This window comes from Corythoichthys intestinalis, chromosome 8 (assembly GCF_030265065.1).
Source record: "Corythoichthys intestinalis isolate RoL2023-P3 chromosome 8, ASM3026506v1, whole genome shotgun sequence".
In the NCBI taxonomy this organism is placed as follows: domain Eukaryota; kingdom Metazoa; phylum Chordata; class Actinopteri; order Syngnathiformes; family Syngnathidae; genus Corythoichthys; species Corythoichthys intestinalis.
Window position 1 is genome coordinate 16876767 of NC_080402.1, and position 18900 is coordinate 16895666.

General features: G+C 39.5%; 1 protein-coding gene across 1 annotated transcript in view; it reads right to left on the reverse strand.

Moving 5' to 3' along the window:
* The window catches only part of LOC130920302 (hemicentin-1-like), a 51725-nt gene extending 36154 nt beyond the window's left edge, over positions 1-15571 (reverse strand). The window contains exons 1-9 of the mRNA XM_057843409.1: positions 15457-15571; positions 9867-10229; positions 8878-9075; positions 8476-8799; positions 7978-8211; positions 7339-7608; positions 6858-7115; positions 1709-1969; positions 1567-1648 (exon numbers count right to left, since the gene is read on the reverse strand). Coding sequence (XP_057699392.1) covers positions 1567-1648; positions 1709-1969; positions 6858-7115; positions 7339-7608; positions 7978-8211; positions 8476-8799; positions 8878-9075; positions 9867-10229; positions 15457-15517 — 2051 coding nt within the window. The 5' untranslated portion in view covers positions 15518-15571. The remainder of the gene's footprint in view (positions 1-1566; positions 1649-1708; positions 1970-6857; positions 7116-7338; positions 7609-7977; positions 8212-8475; positions 8800-8877; positions 9076-9866; positions 10230-15456) is intronic.
* Between the last annotated feature and the right edge of the window lie 3329 nt (positions 15572-18900).

Sequence of the window (18900 nt, forward strand, 5' to 3'; positions counted from 1 at the left end):
GGTCCATCCACAAATAAAGAAGAAGTAGCAACTTTGGGTCTGCAATTGATCAGAGGTGGGAGTAACACGTTACCTGTACTCTGTTACATTTACTTAAGTAACTTTTTGAGAAAAATGTGCCTCCAAGAGTAATTTTACTGAGTTATAGTTTTTACTTGAGTAGATTTGTGAAGAAAAAACGCTACTCTTACTCTGCTACTTTGGGCTACACAAGAGTCGTTACTATTTCCCTCTTTGTTCTACAAATTAGATTTTTTTGTTGTTGCCATGGCTGCCAAGAGTAGAGACATGCCTGATGTATTACTGGGGTAGCGCTACCCATTTCACCAATGAGACGTCGCAACAATAAACACATGACTCCATTATACCAATCAAACGCAAGCTTCCCGTTCTATCTTCACGCCAGTCTGTTCAATCATGTGGTGTCTTTAAAGCACTGTAAAAAATGAAGTATTTGATATTCAACTCAACATGACTAAAAAGCGCGGATTTCAACCTCCCACTCGTTTTTTTTTTTTTTTTTGGTTTGTTTTGGGGGGGCACCGATTGACCACGGAAAACCAGAGATATGATCCTTTTAATTTCAAATTGGTAATTATGAAGGATCTCTTGGAACCATTTTCTCCACCAGAGGGCAGTCATGCTCTTTGGATGAATAATGTTTCATTTATGTATTTTTTTTTTCTCTCGTCGGAATTCGATGTCAATGTCAGAAATGTTTATATTTCATTGGCTTAATGTGGTTATATAATAGGTTATTGTACAGTACCATTATAACAACAGTCTATATAGATAACTTTGTGCTCAGAAAAAAATAGCATTGTATAAAAAAAAACACAACAACAAAACTATAAGTAGTTACTCACAATGTTACTCATTACTTGAGTATTCTTTTCACCAAATACTTTTTTACTTGTACATGAGTACATTTTTTTGAAAGACTACTTTTACTCGAGTAGTATTATTTGGAAGTAACACTCCTCTTACTTGAGTAAAACATTGGCTACTCCTCCCACATCTGCAACTAATTAACAGAATTAATCAACTCTTAGACAAAAGTCGAGCTCAGATGATAGATATTCTTGTACATCCCTAAAATGTACCTAATAAATGTCATTGTGGTCTGTCCACTAATAGAGGAGTAGCAATTTCAAGTCTACAATTAATAATTTAATTATTCAGCCCAGTCTGAGTGATTGATGTGTATACATGCTTAGAATATAGCTACCAAATTTCATTATTTTGACTCTGTCAACGGATAAAAGAGGAGTAATTAAAGTTAGAGTCCTCCCAAGAAGAACAAGTAGGAAAAGAATAGCGAATTTATGTGACCTCCCTCCGGACGGTCTAACAACAAGACAATATTAGTCTCTGAGTAACGATGTAAATACACAGCTAGAATATACAGTACCTACCAAATTATATTCTGATCTGTCCACAAATAAGGGAGGAATAGTGATTTTAGTTAGTATTTTCTCCAAGAAGAACAACAACAAGAACATAACTAGTGAGTTTTTGAGATTCCCTTCTGGCAGTCTAAAAAAATAAATAAGTGAAAAAATTAACCAAAGCAGCAGGACGGTGACCAAAAGTAGGATCAGCAGGATGCCGGCCATGGCACAACCAACAGCCACTGCTGTTAGTGAACCTGAGAAGGAAACGAAACGTCAAAATGGCTATACTCCATTTTCCTATGTCCATGACCTACCAGCCTTTGCAAATAGCAGGACTGTGGCATTCCGGCTTCCTTTGGAGTTCCGGGCCACGCAGTGATACTCGCCCTCATCTTCCTTTTGGAAGTTGATGATGTTGAACATGGCTTCTGTGGACTTGGGAGACTCCTGGTGGTCCTTAAACCAAGAGTAGCTGGCGGCGGGGTTAGCATCACTTGTACACGTCAATCTGACTGAATAACCCATGGTGACGTTAGAAGAGGGACTCGCTGAGATTCTTGGTAGCCGAGGAATGTCTGTTGGGGAACACTTTTGATTTACTAACATATATATACAGTATATAGCGAGGAGCCAAAGTATTTGCACGCCTTGTGATTTTGCAAGTTCACCCACTTAGAAAATTGGTAGAGGTCTGAAGTTTCAATTATAGATGCATTTCCACTTATGGAGACATAATCTTATAAAAAAAAATCAGAAACTCACATTTTATAATTTTTTGATAATTTATTTGTAATTTACTGGGGTTCATAAGTATTTGTACTCAGCCTAGAACTACTCGGCAGGAGCTGGTCAATGATCTGAATAGAGCTGGATGCAGTTTCAAAGTCAGTAGAACACTACGGTGCAATGGTTTAAAATCATGCGTTGCTCAGAAGGTTCCACAGTTGAAGCCAGTAGATGTGAAGGCCCGTCTGAAGTTTGCAAGGGACAATCTAAATGATGCAGAGGGGTCATGGGAGAAAGTCATGTGGCCAGATGAGACCAAAGTACAACTTTTTGCTGCAAACTTTACTCGTCTTGTGTAGAGGAAAAAGAAGGATGAGTACAATCCCAAGAACACCATCCCTACTGTGAAGTATGGGGATGGAAACCTCATGCGTTGGGGCTGCCTTTCGGCAAAGGGGACAGGATGACTGTACTGTACAAAGCATAGGATGAATGGTGAAATGTATCCTCAGATTTTGAGCCACAACCTCCTTCCCTCAGTCAAAAACTTGAAGATGAGCTGTGGCTGGATCTTCCAACATGACCATGATCCAAAGCATACAGCCCAGCCTGACCAAGGAGTGGCTGCGTAAAAAGCATATCAAGGTTCTGGAGTGGCCTAGCCAGTCTCCAGACCTCAATCTAATAGAAAATCTTTGGATGGAGCCGAAGATTCTTGTTTCTTACGACAGCCCTGAAACATGACAGATCTCGAGAGAATTTGTGTAGAGGAATGGGTCAAAATCCCTGTTTACATATGTGAAAACCTGGTGAAGAACTACATAAAGCGTCTGACCTCTGTAATTGCAAACAAAGGCTTCTGCACTAAATGTTAGCACTGATTTTCTCAGAGGTTCAAATACTTAGGAACCCCAGTAAATTACAAATAAATTATTGAAAAATCATACAATGTGAGTTCCAGATTTTTTTTAAAGATTATGTTTCTATCAGTGGAAATGAATCTATGACTGAAATTTCTGACACGACCTACAGTGGGGAGAACAAGTATTTGATACACTGCCGATTTTGCTGGTTTTCCCACGTATCATAGGTTCTCTTCAACTGTGAAGGAAGGAATCTAATACAAAAAAAAAAACAGAAACTCACGTTGTATGATTTTTAAATAATAAATTTGCATTTAATTGCATGAAATAAGTATTTGATAAATCACAAAAATTGAACTTAATATCTGGTACAGAAACCAAACGTTTCCTGTAGTCCTTGATAAGGTTTGCACACACTGCAGCAGCAGGGATTTTGGCCCACTCCTCATTGCAGATCTTCTCCAGAGGCTTCAGGTTTCGGGCTGGTGCCGGGCAACACGGACTTTCAGCTCCCTCCATAGATTTTCTATCGGGTTCAGATCTGGTGACTGGCTAGGCCACTCCAGGGCCTTAAGATGCTTCTTACGGAGCCACTCTTTAGTTGCCTTGGCTGTGTGCTTTGGGTCGTTGTCATGCTGGAAGACCCAGCCACGACCCATCTTCAGGACTCTCACTGAAGAAAGGAGGTTGTCAGCCAAGATCTGGCGATACATAGCCCCATCCATACTCAATACGGTGCAGTCGTCCTGTACCCTTGGCAGAGAAGCAGCCGCAAAAAATGATGTTTCCTCCTCCATGTTTCACGGTTGGGATGGCGTTCTTGGTTTTGTACTCATCCTTCTTTTTCCTCCAAACGCGACGAGCCGAGTTTAGACCAAAAAGTTCAATTTTGGTCTCATCCGACCACATGACCTTCTCCCATTGCTCCTCTGGATCATCCAGATGGTCAGTGGCAAACTTCAGACGTGTCTGGACATGCACTGGCTTCAGCAGCGGGACCTTGCGTGCGCTGTACGATTTTAATCCACGACGGCGTAATGTGTTTCAGATGGTTTTCTTCGAGACTGTGGTTGCAGCTCTCTTCAGGTCATTGACCAGGTCCTGCCGTGTAGTTGTGGGCTGATCCCTCACCTTCCTCATGATCAGTGATGCCCCACGAGGTGAGATCTTGCATGGAGCCCCAGAACAAGGCAGATTGACCGTCAACTTGAACTTCTTCCATTTTCTAATAATCGCTCCAACAGTTGTTACCTTCTCACCAAGCTGCTTGCTTATTTTCCTTTAGCCTATCCCAGCCTTGTGCAGGTCTATTATTTTATCCCTGATATCCTTACACAGCTCTTTGGTCTTGGCCATTGTGGAGAGGTTGGAGTTTGTTTGTTTGAGCATGTGAACAGGTGTCTTTTATACAGGTAACAAGTTCAAACAGGTGCAGTTACTTCCGGTAATGAGTGGAGAACAGGAGAGGTTCTTTAAAAAAGAACTAAGAGCCGAAATATTTACTTGTTGGTAATGTATCAAATACTTATTTCATGCAGTTAAATACAAATATATTATTTAAAAATTATACATTGTGATTTTCTGGATTTTTGTATTAGATTACATCCCTCACAGTTGAAGAGAACTTGATACAAATTACAGACCTCTACATGCCTTGCAAGTGGGAAAACCAGAAAAATCGGCAGTGTATCAAATACTTGTTCTCCCCACTGTATTTTCTAAGTAGGTAAACTTGCAAACTCACAAGGGGTGCAAATACTTCTGCTCCTCACTGTATATACTGTATATATATACCATATTTTTCGGACTATGTCGCAGTTTTTTCCCTTGTGTGGCCGCGGGTGCGATTTGTACTCTGGAGCGACTTATGTGTGTATTTATTAACACATTATTACAGTGTACCTCTACATACAAAGTTAATTCGTTCCAGGACCTTGTTTGTAAGTCAAAATGGTCTCATGTCGAGAAGGATTTTCACATAAGAATACATTATAATTCCATTAATTCGTTCCACAGCCAGAAAACCTACACAAAATCCTTAATAAATAATGTTGATATGTTTACAAATGGCAATTACACATAGCAAAACAAATGAATTATAAATATAAATCGGAATAATAATATAATGATAATTCCTGTAATAATGTAACAAATCTGGTTCTAATGCGGGGGGGGGGGGGGGGGGGGGGGGGGTTTGCGTGGTGTACCTGAACGCACTGCGTGGCTGACGTCACAGTGAGATAGGGGTGTGCGGTAGGCATATTACTTTCACTTTTAATGCCCTGTTGTTTTTGGCATATACTGCGGGGGACAGTAGGCGTGTTGTAAATAAATGATTAAAAACCTTATGAAGCTGGTGACTTTCTTTGCCAATGTTACAACAATAATAATTGTCACCTTACTTATAAACTTATAAAGACTTGCAAACGAAGGTCGGAAGAGGGCCATCGAGATCATAGACATTCTACGGCCGTATTCACGGACGAACACACAGCGCTCATATTTTTCTATCATTTCCATCTTCATTTCAATGGTAAGCTTTTTTTCACCACTCACACCATTTTTTTGGAACCCATGTTGATTTCTCTCACAATAAAAACCGCCGCGCATCCGTCTTGCGGGGAAAACAAAGGAACTGCGGCGCTGTCATAAATCGTATTTCGAGCAGGTCGTTGGATGTACAAACAAATGGCGAGTCAAATTTTACATCGGATGTCGAAACGATCATGTGTTGAAGCGATCTCATGTTGAGGTACCACTGTACATCATTTCACTTATTTTCACACTAAATCGCAAGAGGGTGCTAAAGGGCTGTGTTTAAAATTAGCGGTAACATACAGCCAAATAAGAACAACTGAGAAGGGTTGAACAAATAGCACCGAAAAGAAAATCATATTATTCAGATTACAAGCTGCAAGTAGTGAAATATGCAGCTGAAAACGGTAACTGAGCACAAGAAAGATAGTTTGGAGTTAGCTAGGAACTTGAGTGACTGGCAAAAACGGTAGCTGCTCTTATTGAAATGAAGCGGGGGAAAAAAGTTAATCGTGGGCTACAAGCTAGGTGGCCACAGCTAGAGGAATGAGTTCACACACGGGTGCTTGAACAACGTGCAACCTGGAGAGGCTTGTCAACAGTGCAGTCGTGTCTCCGCGCAAAGGTATACCGTACACTTATTCAGCCTATTGTTCTCTATTCTACTTTTATTTTAAATTGCCTTTCAAAATGACGTATCTGCTCTTGGTGTTGGATTTTATCAGATAAATTTCCCTAAAAAATATGACTTATATTCCAGTGCGATGGTGCAGTGGTATGTTTTTTTTCCCTCATCATTGGGCATTTTTTGGCAGTTGTGACTTATATTCTTATACCTTTTTTTGATGTCACTTATACCTATGGACATACAAAACACACTTATAATCTTGAGTATAGATGTGTGCAATGATGTATTGTGTATTAATGATATCTGCATATGACATCGGCTTTGATGGGATAAAATAGTAGCAGCACTATGCACGGCCACTTCATGGACTGATTTATAATTACGTTTTTCTCCAATTTCAAAAATAAAAGATTCTGTGTCTTCTTAATCTATTAAACAGAATTCTTTATACTCGGATGCACATCATGTTAACTCATGTTGTCTTTATATATTTTCTAATTTCTATTTTACAATATTATTTTATCAATTCAAATTTTTTAACATTTCAGTTTAGGTGACTCTGTGGCTGTCTACTGAGCATGTGACATAGCCTCATAGTGCTTGTAACAGAGTGGATATTAAATGAATCAGCTTTTTAATGACAGAACAACAAATTAAAAATGAAATGTTTTGGTACTGTAGCTTACCCTTCATATTTATTGTGGTACTCACATTGGATGTCTAGGACCACCTGTGAAGAGATGACGTTTCCATATTTATTGTGGGCCTTGCAGTAATAGCTTCCAGCATCTTCAGCGCTTGTGGAGTTAAAAACGTAGGGATTTCTTTCTGAACCCTGAAGCATAGTTTGGTCCTTGTACCAGGTGTAGCTAGCAGCTGGGTTAGCATCACTGCTGCAGGTAAGATTCACTGGCTGTCCCTCGGTGACATTTGATGGACTCACCCGCAAAGTAGCGAACCTTGGAGCATCTGAAGAACACAATATTTGTCTCATCGGAGAGTTGTTCATTGGAGTTTCAAACATGTTTGTTAAACCTCAATTGATCGCAGGAGATATGTTGTTTCGACTTTGGTAGTTGTCAAAAGGCGTGCAAATTCAAATTCAGACTTGCATGCACACTGTAAAAACCCATTAGGAAGAACAAAAGCCAAAGATTTTACAATTAACTGTAGGACACTAAAGTGGACTCACATTTCACATTAATTACGACGGATTGCGACATCTTCTCCCCCAGATCATTCTCCACAGCACAAAAATACTCAGCTGAATCTGAAGACTGGATGGAGCTGAATACCAGCTTTTCTCCATATCTCATGACCTCACAGTCTGACGTTCTGCATTTCTTGTACCAGCGGTGTCTCGATGATGTTGGAGTGTCAGCTATGCAGGTAAGAGTCAGTAGATCACCCTCCAAGATATCACTTTTATTACTCAAGAGCACTCTGGGGGCTTCCAGAGCATCTGAAAGAGACGGGTAGAAGATATGGTTGAATGTCAGTAAGTAGAGAGTCACCCTACTCCAAGGTCCCCCCAAATTTTTTTGTTTTGTTTTACTACATAATAAATATATTGTTAATTTATAACAAAATGCAATTTTTACATATAGATGAATAATTAGGTTATTGCGTTTTCTTTTATTATTAGGTCTAAATTAACCAACTATTTAAAAAAAATAGAAGATAATTTTACATTGTTATATATAAGTATTCAACGAAAACAAATGAATGACACACACTACATATTTTACTGACCAATTGTAGGGACAAAACTTGATTTGATATGCACATTAAATGCAACAATTAAAGAACAATGCATTGAACAAGAACTCACACAATGGAGGAGAGAAACTTAAAGGATTATTTCCAACAGCACAGGTGATGTATTCTCCTGGATGTAAAGTGATTTGCTGTTCTTTTTTCCAAGTTGGACAGCCAACATTTTCGTGTCCATCCTTCACCCAGCACCAATACGAATATGATGCAGGACTGCAACTTGTGTGACAGGACAGCGAAGCGACCGTGTAAGAATCTTTGTTTTCGGCCTTGATCACCTGCACCTGCGCAGCTAGAGGAAGGTACAGCAAACAGGTAAGTCCAAGAAATTCACGCCCTGCATTTTTAAAATCTAGATGTCAATTTGCTCATTCTAAAATATTCCCATTTGTTTCCTCATACAATCACAAAATGAAGAATGCCAATGTTTGATGATGTCTGTGGCTCAAGGGTTTACTAATGGTGGGAAAACAAACGCTTAATTGTTGCTTCCATGTACCCTATTCAATTTTTGATGTCAAACCCCAAAGATTTTCATGGTGTGTTTCACTGTTACCTGTTACTGTCAATGTTGTTCCAGGTAAATCGCTTCCCCATTCTGAGAATGTGAAGCGATACTCTGCAGAATCACTCTCTGTCACATTTATGATTCGTAGATATGATTGTGACCTGCTATCATGAGTGAAATACCGGTGGTACAACTGCCATGTCGTAGACACTGATGGAACATTCCAAGTGTTGCCATTGTCTGGGCGGAACCAGGACTTTTCCCGTACCGTCTTGTGGTGGCTGTAAGTGCAAGTAATGTCCACATCGGAGCCTTTGAGGGCGCAGATATTTTTGTGGTCATAATCCACCTTGTCACATGGATGGCCCCAACCTGAAAGATGAAACCAGCACTTTAGCATAAGCATTCATGAAGAGCTGCAAACTTGTGCGGCAGGAGTCAACCACTCACACACTGGAGGAGACAAATGCTGTTCGTGTCCTCTTAAAGCACAGGAGTAGCTGCGGTAATCTACTGGTGAAATGGTCTTTTTGGAGTTCAAGTTTGGTATTTTCTTTCCATTCTCATACCAAATGTACGAAGGAGAGTCCAAACGGCACTCACTGTGACAACTCAATTTTTTCCAAATTGGCTTTTGTATAGTGAGATCTGAAATTGTGTGGGACACATATTAATGTAGTATCAAAACACATCTATTGCAATGTAAAACTTTTATTGCCTATTTCCACCAAGGTGAAGATGCTTTGCTTCAATTTTTAGCTTTTTTGTCTGTGTTTTATTTTAAACATTTGACGATATGATTGTCAAAATGGAGCTACCCATTCTTTGTAGGCTTCTACTTATCCACATGAGGCCAAGGGTGTCCTTGTGCCTAACCCAGCTGACTTTGGGCCCAATGTAGGGTCCACCCTGAACTAGTCGCCAGCCAATCGCAGTACACATGTATACCTCATGCACAGTCATATCTATGGAAAATTTAATTACCATGCTCATGAATTTTTGGAAACCACTTTTTTTTTTTTTTAAGAAAAATAGTATTTTTTAAAAAAGAAACATCTTACTGATATAGTTAAAATGTATTGGGGATTGTACTTTTTTTTTAATTAAAAAGATCAAACTTCTTAAGCTAGAGTTGAGTTTATAATGTATCGTTTATTTTTTATGTTTTTTTTTTTATTCATTAATTTATTTTTCTTCCCAAAATTTGATTTATTATTCTGTAATAAGTGTCATTTCCCAATTGCATTTTACTCACGTGAAATGTATCTCTTTAAAAAGTGTTATTTCCCAATTGCATTTTATTCATGTGAAATGTGTCTCTTTAAAAAAATTAAGTAAAACTTTTGTGTATAAGTTATGGATAAAACAACAATAAATTTTGATGGAAGCTTCCAAACTTTCGTTCTTGGTGGAAAGCACCTTTTAAAAAGCATCAATACCAGTGACTTTCAGAGTGACTCCAGACGTGACAGTGTATTGTCCTCCGGTCGCGTTCGTTATGAATCTGAACTTGTATTTGCCCTCGTCGCTCTTTCTCAGCTCTCTGATTGACAAAGTGCACCAGTTGACTTGACAGTTTAGGTCTAGACGATCAGTGTACTTGGAGTCCTTCCTCAGATCTTCAGGTTGATCGTTGGCACCTTTCGTGAACCACAGTGTCCTTTCGACCTTTGTGATTTGGTCGTTGTGCATTTGTGGGTACCAGAAGGAGCAGTTGAGTATCACTGTGGTTCCTGTCAGACCACAGATGGTCTCCTGAGCGTATTTCCCTCCCCATTCACTCACCTCCCCACTCTGGGACACTGAAACACATTTCCAACATTAAATGCATATTTGCTCATATTTTGGATTGTCTTAGTTGTTTTTTTTCCACTTGCATACTTTAATATGTGAAGAAGAACCATTTCTTATTTTGTTGTACATCAATATAATGGTCACTTTCCGGAATAATAATGACTTTTCAATATAGATAATTCAACACACATAAAAAAAAGGTTTTTTTCTTTTTTAAATATGACTTAAGTCTGAAGAATTTTGTCAGATGTTTTTTCGATAAACCCTTTGTTCACTCAATTAACTCATTCCTTGCCAATGATGGCGCAAGATGTTTTGAAAAATGATATATGTTATTAATAGTGCTGGTTTTTTTTCATCATTTGTCAACATTAAAGTTATTGGTGGCCATAACCACAGTGTATCTCTGTTTTTATTCATTGTAAGTTTGTTTTTATTATTTATTAATTTATATATTTTTTTAGCCCTCCAAAAGTTATTATGAAAAATATATGTGGACGTCACATTTTCCCTACCCCTTGTTAATAATGTGGCCTACATGACCCTAAAATGTGATAAAGTGTTTACACTCTTTTTCACAGTGAAGTAAAGTCCGAATGTATCAAGAGTGAAATTAATCGACTTTTTATCATTTTTGCAGTCGAGCGTAGGCTTGCACATCTGTGAGAGGAAGGTCTGTCCTGCTGTTCGATAAAAGCCAACTGACTTCAATAATGGCCAATCAAAGTTGCTCCTTTCATTCCCTTTAAATTAGGTGTACTCGAGACTCAACATGATTAATTTTTCATTTGTGTCTTAAGCTCATATAAAACTAGCGGCAACCCATTCATTGTGTATGTGGGAGAGGACTTTTCGGCGAAAGTGAGCGGTGGCGGCGGTCATTTTGGATGAAACGGAAAGTCTTGAGTGAATTTTTGCCAAGGGGCGGGGCCCAAAATAGAGACTTGTTCTATTTTTACAGCGTTGGTGGCCTGACGTCAACAACGCATCCATTAGCACAGGGGCAGGCATACTTGTATCTGTGCTATCAGGCTGTTTTGGTGGACGGATATTCGCAAATCACGGCTGACAGAATCTTGATAAATGCTTTTTTTTTTTTTTTTAAGTTTCGTGAGCTCTGGGACACTCGAAAAATGACTCATACCTCTCCTTGCTAAGCTAAATGGTACCTCAGTATACGTTTGTGTGGAAATGTAGTTCACAAACAACAACAAAAATAACTATTCACCTTTTCACCAAAACTCGTGAAATTCTTTACAGGGCTATTATAATGCCCCCTACTCCTTAAATTAGGAAAAGTCACGGTTTTCTAGTGCAACAATGAAAAATAAACGCATTGGTGCGTGGGACTATAGTTACAATGCATGCCGCTTTTCACTTCCTGGCAGCGTCTACATCAGGCTATGTGGCTCCATCTGTTTTGCTATTGACAAGGACTGCTCTTCATACTGGGCTGACATTAGTGTGAAAAGGCCTTTAAAAAGTGCGTACGACAGGATAAAAAAAAAGTCTTAAATAGCATTATTATTTGAATTACAATCATATTTTGAGACGATTCAACGATATTCAACAATTTGGCAAAGCGCAGATGACTTTAATCTGCCGTCTAGCCATGCCTAACATGATATGGCTCTAGCGTCCCCAACAGGTTGATGACACCAGCAGGAGAATGGTCTAATCTGATTTATTATGCAGCTCATTGAGGGGGAATTATTCATAACGAGGAAAATGCGATGAAGAGAGCCGCAAAATGTCATTGTTTCAGTCTCTCAACTCCAGTATTTTTAAAGGATATTCTTTTTATCAAAGTATTTTTCCCAATTGCTAAATAAATGGTATGTCATGACAAATAACAGTTTTGTGCTGAATGGAATATGAAATCATAAAAATGCATTTATTTAGTACAACATGTCAAAATTACTACATAATGGTCAAAACTGTCAACTTCACCTTTACTGTCGCACCTCCCGAACGCTACATTATGCCGCAGTAGTTAGTAAGGCGTTTGTCAATTCCCTGCCCCCTTGCTTCGGAGAATGTAAACAAACCAAGAGGCGTGACAGCTAGCAAACATGCTAACACGAACCGAGTAACGTCTCAAAGTTTTAATTTAGCTTTTCGAAACGAAAAAGCACACAAAACTAGCCCAGAAACGTCACATTGCGGCGGGGTTGTCGATTGTCATCGCCGATCTGCAACCCACCCGGCGGAGAGCAAGTTACAGCTCGTGCCCCTGCTACTACGGACAGGACAGCTCACCGGGGAAGCGAATGGAGAGTACCGCCGGACAAACCGGCCGACGTCGGAGGAAGGCGTAGCTGCCACATGGTCAACACGAATATAATGAAAAGTAATGCTTTACTACACGACGACGATGTAAACAAAGAGCGGCGTGCAGTTGTTGTGCAGCTTACATGACAGACAGAATATGTCTTAGGAGAGCTTTTTCTACATGCCCATCCATGATGAAACGTAAGTAAATAGTCCTTTATGTAAAGAAAGTTTGTAGTGTTTACTTTGTAATCGCTGTATTTGCGCCCATTTTTAACACAAAGTTGCAATTTCTGGTGGGGTTGAAAATTTGACGAAACGCCGGGAACATGAAGAGGGCAATAAACCGAGTGTAGTGCTCTACCGGCGCGGGGATTTGCGACAAGCTGCCGGTCGTCGCCCGAGTGGACAAGAAGCATGTCAGCCACAAAATGCAAGCCACCTACGTATTAAAATGATCCCAGTGTTTGACATAATACAAAATACGATTTTACTCACTTCCTCGTGAGTCCAATGGTCCCACAGTAGTAGGGCTTGTTTTGGCAAATATTCACCGATGAATGGGAACCTTTTGAAACCCCAAAAAGGTTCACACGCCTCTCTCTGTTCCAGCTACATTTTTCTGCAGCCATTTGGCTGGCGTGATGCGAAAAATAAACGAATTAATCTGCAAAATCAGCTGAATCCTTAGTCCTTCTCATACAATAGTACGGCTGGATAGTGAAGAGGACTGTTTCAACCGTACACGTCACAGCGCCCTCTTTCTCAACTTGAGACTGGAGCCGGAAGTCACTCATTTTCATGGCACAGGATTCAAAAATTGAATATATAAAACAATCGTTCCACACACATCCAAGCGGTTCAATTCATTCAGGAGCATAAAACACCGCATGAAATATGAAATATGCTTTTTAGTGTCATAAGCACTTTAAAGTGGGCACTTAGACACACACCGACTCTCAGAAATATTTAAAAAAAAAAAAAAAACATATATACAGTACACAGTGCCTTGCAAAAGTATTCGGCCCCATTGAACCTTGCAACCTCTCGCCACATTTCAGGCTTCAAACATAAAGATATAAAATTTTAATTTTTTGTCAAGAATCAACAACAAGTGGGACACAATCGTGAAATGGAACAAAATTTATTGGATAATTTAAACTTTTTTAACAAATAAAAAACTGAAAAGTGGGGCGTGCAATATTATTCGGCCCCCTTGCGTTAATACTTTGTAGCGCCACCTTTTGCTCCAATTACAGCTGCAAGTCGCTTGGGGTATGTTTCTATCAGTTTTGCACATCGAGAGACTGACATTCTTGCCCATTCTTCCTTGCAAAACAGCTCGAGCTCAGTGAGGTTGGATGGAGAGTGTTTGTGAACAGCAGTCTTCAGCTCTTTCCACAGATTCTCGATTGGATTCAGGTCTGGACTTTGACTTGGCCATTCTAACACCTGGATACGTTTATTTTTGAACCATTCCATTGTAGATTTGACTTTATGTTTTGGATCATTGTCCTGTTGAAAGATAAATCTCCGTCCCAGTCTCAGGTCTTGTGCAGATACCAACAGGTTTTCTTCCAGAATGTTCCTGTATTTGGCTGCCGTCAATTTTAACCATCTTCCCTGTCCCTGCTGAAGAAAAGCAGGCCCAAACCATGATGCTGCCACCACCATGTTTGACAGTGGGGATGGTGTGTTCAGGGTGATGAGCTGTGTTGCTTTTACGCCAAACATATCGTTTTGCATTGTGGCCAAAAAGTTCAATTTTGGTTTCATCTGACCAGAACACCTTCTTCCACATGTTTGGTGTGTCTCCCAGGTGGCTTGTGGCAAACTTTAAACTAGACTTTTTTTGGCGAATGTGGCGAAAGGTTGCAAGATTCAAGGGGGCCGAATACTTTTGCAAGGCACTGTATATATACATATATACATAATGATTTTACCATTCTACCCTGATATTGCCTCACAAAGACAGCTAAAACAATATGTATATTTTTCCACACCCAATTACATTTGTTTGTTAATCTTATACATTAAAGTAGAAGAAGAAGAAAAAACAAAAAAAGTTCTGAAAAACCTCAAAACTTCTTCACGGAAATGTATATGAGGTTCCTCCTCTTTCCTTTTACTGATATTAGTCACACTTTGAACAAGATGAATAAGAACTGATATGAGTGTGACAAATGCTTTTAACTTTAGCTCCACACGTACATTTTTGCAGAATGTTCACATCTGTGAGTTTTCATCTTCAGAACACTGACATGATACAGTGGCAAATAGATCTGATTGTTATTAATATTAGGAAGTAATGCAAATGTTGTGTAAATAGCTTAATGTAAGACTATGTTTGTTTTGAACAAAAACTACCCTGGTCAAAGCAGCAGGTCAAAGTCAAGTTTAATATGTCATATACTGTATCTGTTGACAAATGACACAGATTACATTTTTTTGTAAACAATATAAATTTACTTGCAACTCCTCACAGGCCACTCACTGAGATTGTTTTACAGTGATGCTTTTGGCAGATGTTATTTGTGGAGAAAATGTGTAAAATAGGCATTGAAACTAAAACCTTGGTAGAGGTGTTGCACACGCTCTCTCAATTTATCTTTCAATGATTAGAATCATGGAGAGGATGTTTGCTGTGATAGGATGTTAAGAAGACTGAAAAATACCAAAAATATATACTGGTATATACGCTATAAAAAATATTTTTTTTTTAAATTAAAAAAAAAAAAAAAAGAGTGAAAGCATTAAACAGGAAACTACTGAATGTGAATTTGTGCATCGCTTTAAAGTTTGTCAATTTGTCAGTATTTTCCCCATCCCTGGAGGAATTAAACTCAAATTTTAAACACTCAGGCAACAGGATATTTTTGTTGATGAGCAACAATAACATGTAAACAATCAGCATTTGAATAAATATTTAAGCCACAAATCTGCCGAAATGTAGGCGATTCATACCTTGAAAACCGAAGAGTAAGATGACAAATATGACAAAGTCCTTATGCGCAGTCCAGCTCATTCTGTATTTGCTGCTTATTTTGACCTTTATGTATACCCCTTATGGCTGTCACTGTTTCAAGGTGGAAGAAATAAAAAAGCAAAAGCTGGCCATCTTCCTGTTTTTTACATTAACATGCATGAACACGCTTTGCAGTGTGAAAAAACCCCAGCAGAAATAAGATGAAAAAAAAAAAAATAAAAAAAAAAAAACTACTTCTCATTTTTACCCTCTTCACACTCTTTTACACAGACAGTCAACATTTCTTTTTTTTTACTTGTTTTCAACCAAAATGCACTTTTTGGAAAGACATGTTGAAAACTATACCTACTATGAAATTTGAATGCAATGTAAAAATAAAAAAGTAAGAGTTCATTGGAAATGGTATATTTTATCACTGTAAAACATCATGTCCGGTCTACTTGAGCCCAGCCCTTTTTTCTGTTTGTGGCAGTGCAGTTTTGTATTACTAATTTGTTTTTCTGGCAAGCTCTTTGAGAATTTATTCAATATCCTTGATATCAGACGTAAGGGTTTTTCATATGTGTTGGAACCAAGATCAGGCTATCTCCATCAGTAAGATACTGTATTTAAGAGTGTCCTAAACTCTAGACTGTCAAGTCCTATTGGCATTCAGCCACTTAAAGTATTTCCGAGTATATTCCATGGACTCTTAAGAAAAGAAGTCGTATGAAGAACTGCCATAGACAAAATCTATTTCTCAGGTTCTTTTATTCTCTTGAATGGGCAAGAACTGACGACACACAATTCTGTAGTAATGAATAAAGTACAGAGTCTACATTTATTGCGGAAAGAAAAGACTGGCCGACCACCGAATCTCCCGACAACACTACGGGGAGCTCCCGAGTCAATCTGCCCCAACCTTCATAACCAGTTCATATTTGTCCTATCAAGTAACAGCCTCTAGATAAAAACAATGGAAGAAAAAGTTCTTCCATTGTTCCAAAGTTCTTGTACACAAACAGCACTGTTACCAGACGTTCATAGATAAACACACAGTTATGAGAACAAAGAATGATTATGTGCAACGATGTGAAATGAACAGATATATGTTCAAGTGAATAAATGGAAATTTACACTCACCGGCCACTTTATTAGGTACACCATGCTAGTAACGGGTTGGACCCCCTTTTGCCTTCAGAACTGCCTCAATTCTTCGTGGCATAGATTCAACAAGGTGCTGGAAGCATTTCTCAGAGAGTTTGCTCCATATTGACATGATGGCATCACACAGTTGGTGCAGATTTGTCGGCTGCACATCCATGATGCGAATCTCCCGTTCCACCACATCTCAAAGATGCTCTATTGAATTGAGATCTGGTGACTTTGGAGGCCATTTGAGTACAGTGAACTCATTGTCATGTTTAAGAAACCTGAGAAAGTCTGAGAGGATTCCAGCTTTATGACATGGCGCATTATCCTGCTGAAAGTAGCCATCAGAAGTTGGGTACATTGTGGTCATAAAGGGAAGGACATGGTCAGCAACAATACTCAGGTTGGCTGTGGCGTTCCAATGATGCCTAATTGGTACCAAGGGGCCCAAACAGTGCCAAGAAAATATTCCCCACACCATTACACCACCACCAAAAGCCTGAACCGTTGATACAAGGCAGGATGGATCCATGCTTTCATGTTGTTGACGCCAAATTCTGACCCTACCATCCGAATGTCGCAGCAGAAATCGAGACTCATCAGACCAGGCAACGTTTTTCCAATCTTCTATTGTCCAATTTCGATGAGCTTGTGCAAATTGTAGCCTCAGTTTCCTGTTCTTAGCAGAAAGGCTAAGACCACGGTGTGGTCTTCTGCTGCTGTAGCCCATCTGCCTCAAAGTTCGACGTACTGCGCATTCAGAGATGCTCTTCTGCCTACCTTGGTTGTAACGGGTGGTTATTTGAGTCACTGTTGCCTTTCTATCAGCTCGAACCAGTGTGGCCATTCTCCTCTGACCTCTGGCATCAATAAGGCATTTCTGCCCACAGAACTGCCGCTCAGTGGATATTTTTTCTTTTTTGGACCATTCTCTGTAAATAGTAGAGATGGTTGTGCGTGAAAATCCCAATAGATCAGCAGTTTCTGAAATACTCAGACCAGCCCTTCTGGCACCAACAACCATGCCACGTTCAAAGTCACTCAAATCACCTTTCTTCCCCATACTGATGCTCGGTTTGAACTGCAGGAGATTGCCTTAAACCATGTCTACATGCCTAAATGCACTGAGTTGCCGCCATGTGATTGGCTGATTAGAAATTAAGTGGTAACGAGCAGTTGGACAGGTGTACCTAATAAAGTGGCCGGTGAGTGTATATCTACAACTCGCCCCACCTTCCATGCTGGACTTAAAAAAGCAACTATCTCTGTAAAGTCCCATAAGATCTGGAACAGTCTACCACTCGCCTTCAGGGAGTGTCCTTTATTACAAACCTTCAAAACTCACCGCCATCAGTGGTTGAAAACAAGGGCGTAGGTTTGGTCTCAACATTGGTAGGGACGATATTACCGTAATGCACATAATGCAAACAATGATCCAAATAACGGACGACTAGCTTGACTTCGTTTTTCCTTGTGGAGGCTGGCCTGACCGCCATAGTTTTGACGGTTAGCAAGTTTAATGTTATGTTAACTGTTGCAGGTCTGACTTCAGTAGCAAAATTTGCTGGAAAAACTAACTTATATAGTGAGAGGGAAGGCAGATGACTTTGAGCAAATATGGAAACCTTTATTGGACTTTATTGACAAATGGGGTATACCTGTGGTATGCTAATGTGTGAAATTATTTGACTTGTGGACTGTTTTTTTTTTTTTTTGTTCTGTATTGTCATCAGGGGCATTACCTGGGGGGGGCAGTGCCCACTCACGGAGACCCTCTGCCCACCCAAAGAAAACTGGATGTTGTACTAATGTCACAATCGCTCTGAGGTTCTTTTGACATCGACATTTGTTACCACCGTTAGGTAAAGGAGTCTAAAAGCATTCAAATTTTAAAAACACACATTTATTTTAAAAAAGTGATGAAATAAAATAGCTAAAAACTCTCGAGTCAGTTCCGGGTGCGGAGTCTCTTTTTGCCGTCCATGTCTCATCCTGGTGCGGCGTCTTTCTGTTCCGTTACCTGCGTAGGGACTAGTCAGGGGAGAAAATCCGTTCTCCCTTTGTTTTTGGAAGAAAAAGGCTCTCACTCACAGAGAGAACATCCGTCACACACACATTACAATGATGCTCTGACGTGACAGCTCAGACGACTGTTATAATACTGGAAGACGGGGTTACCTGGTAAACCAATGGTGCCATGATTATGAGACAAAATACGTCAAAATATGTCATATCATGAAGCGTGGGTGGCCAGGACTTTTCCCAATTATTAAATGTCACCATGTAGCTTT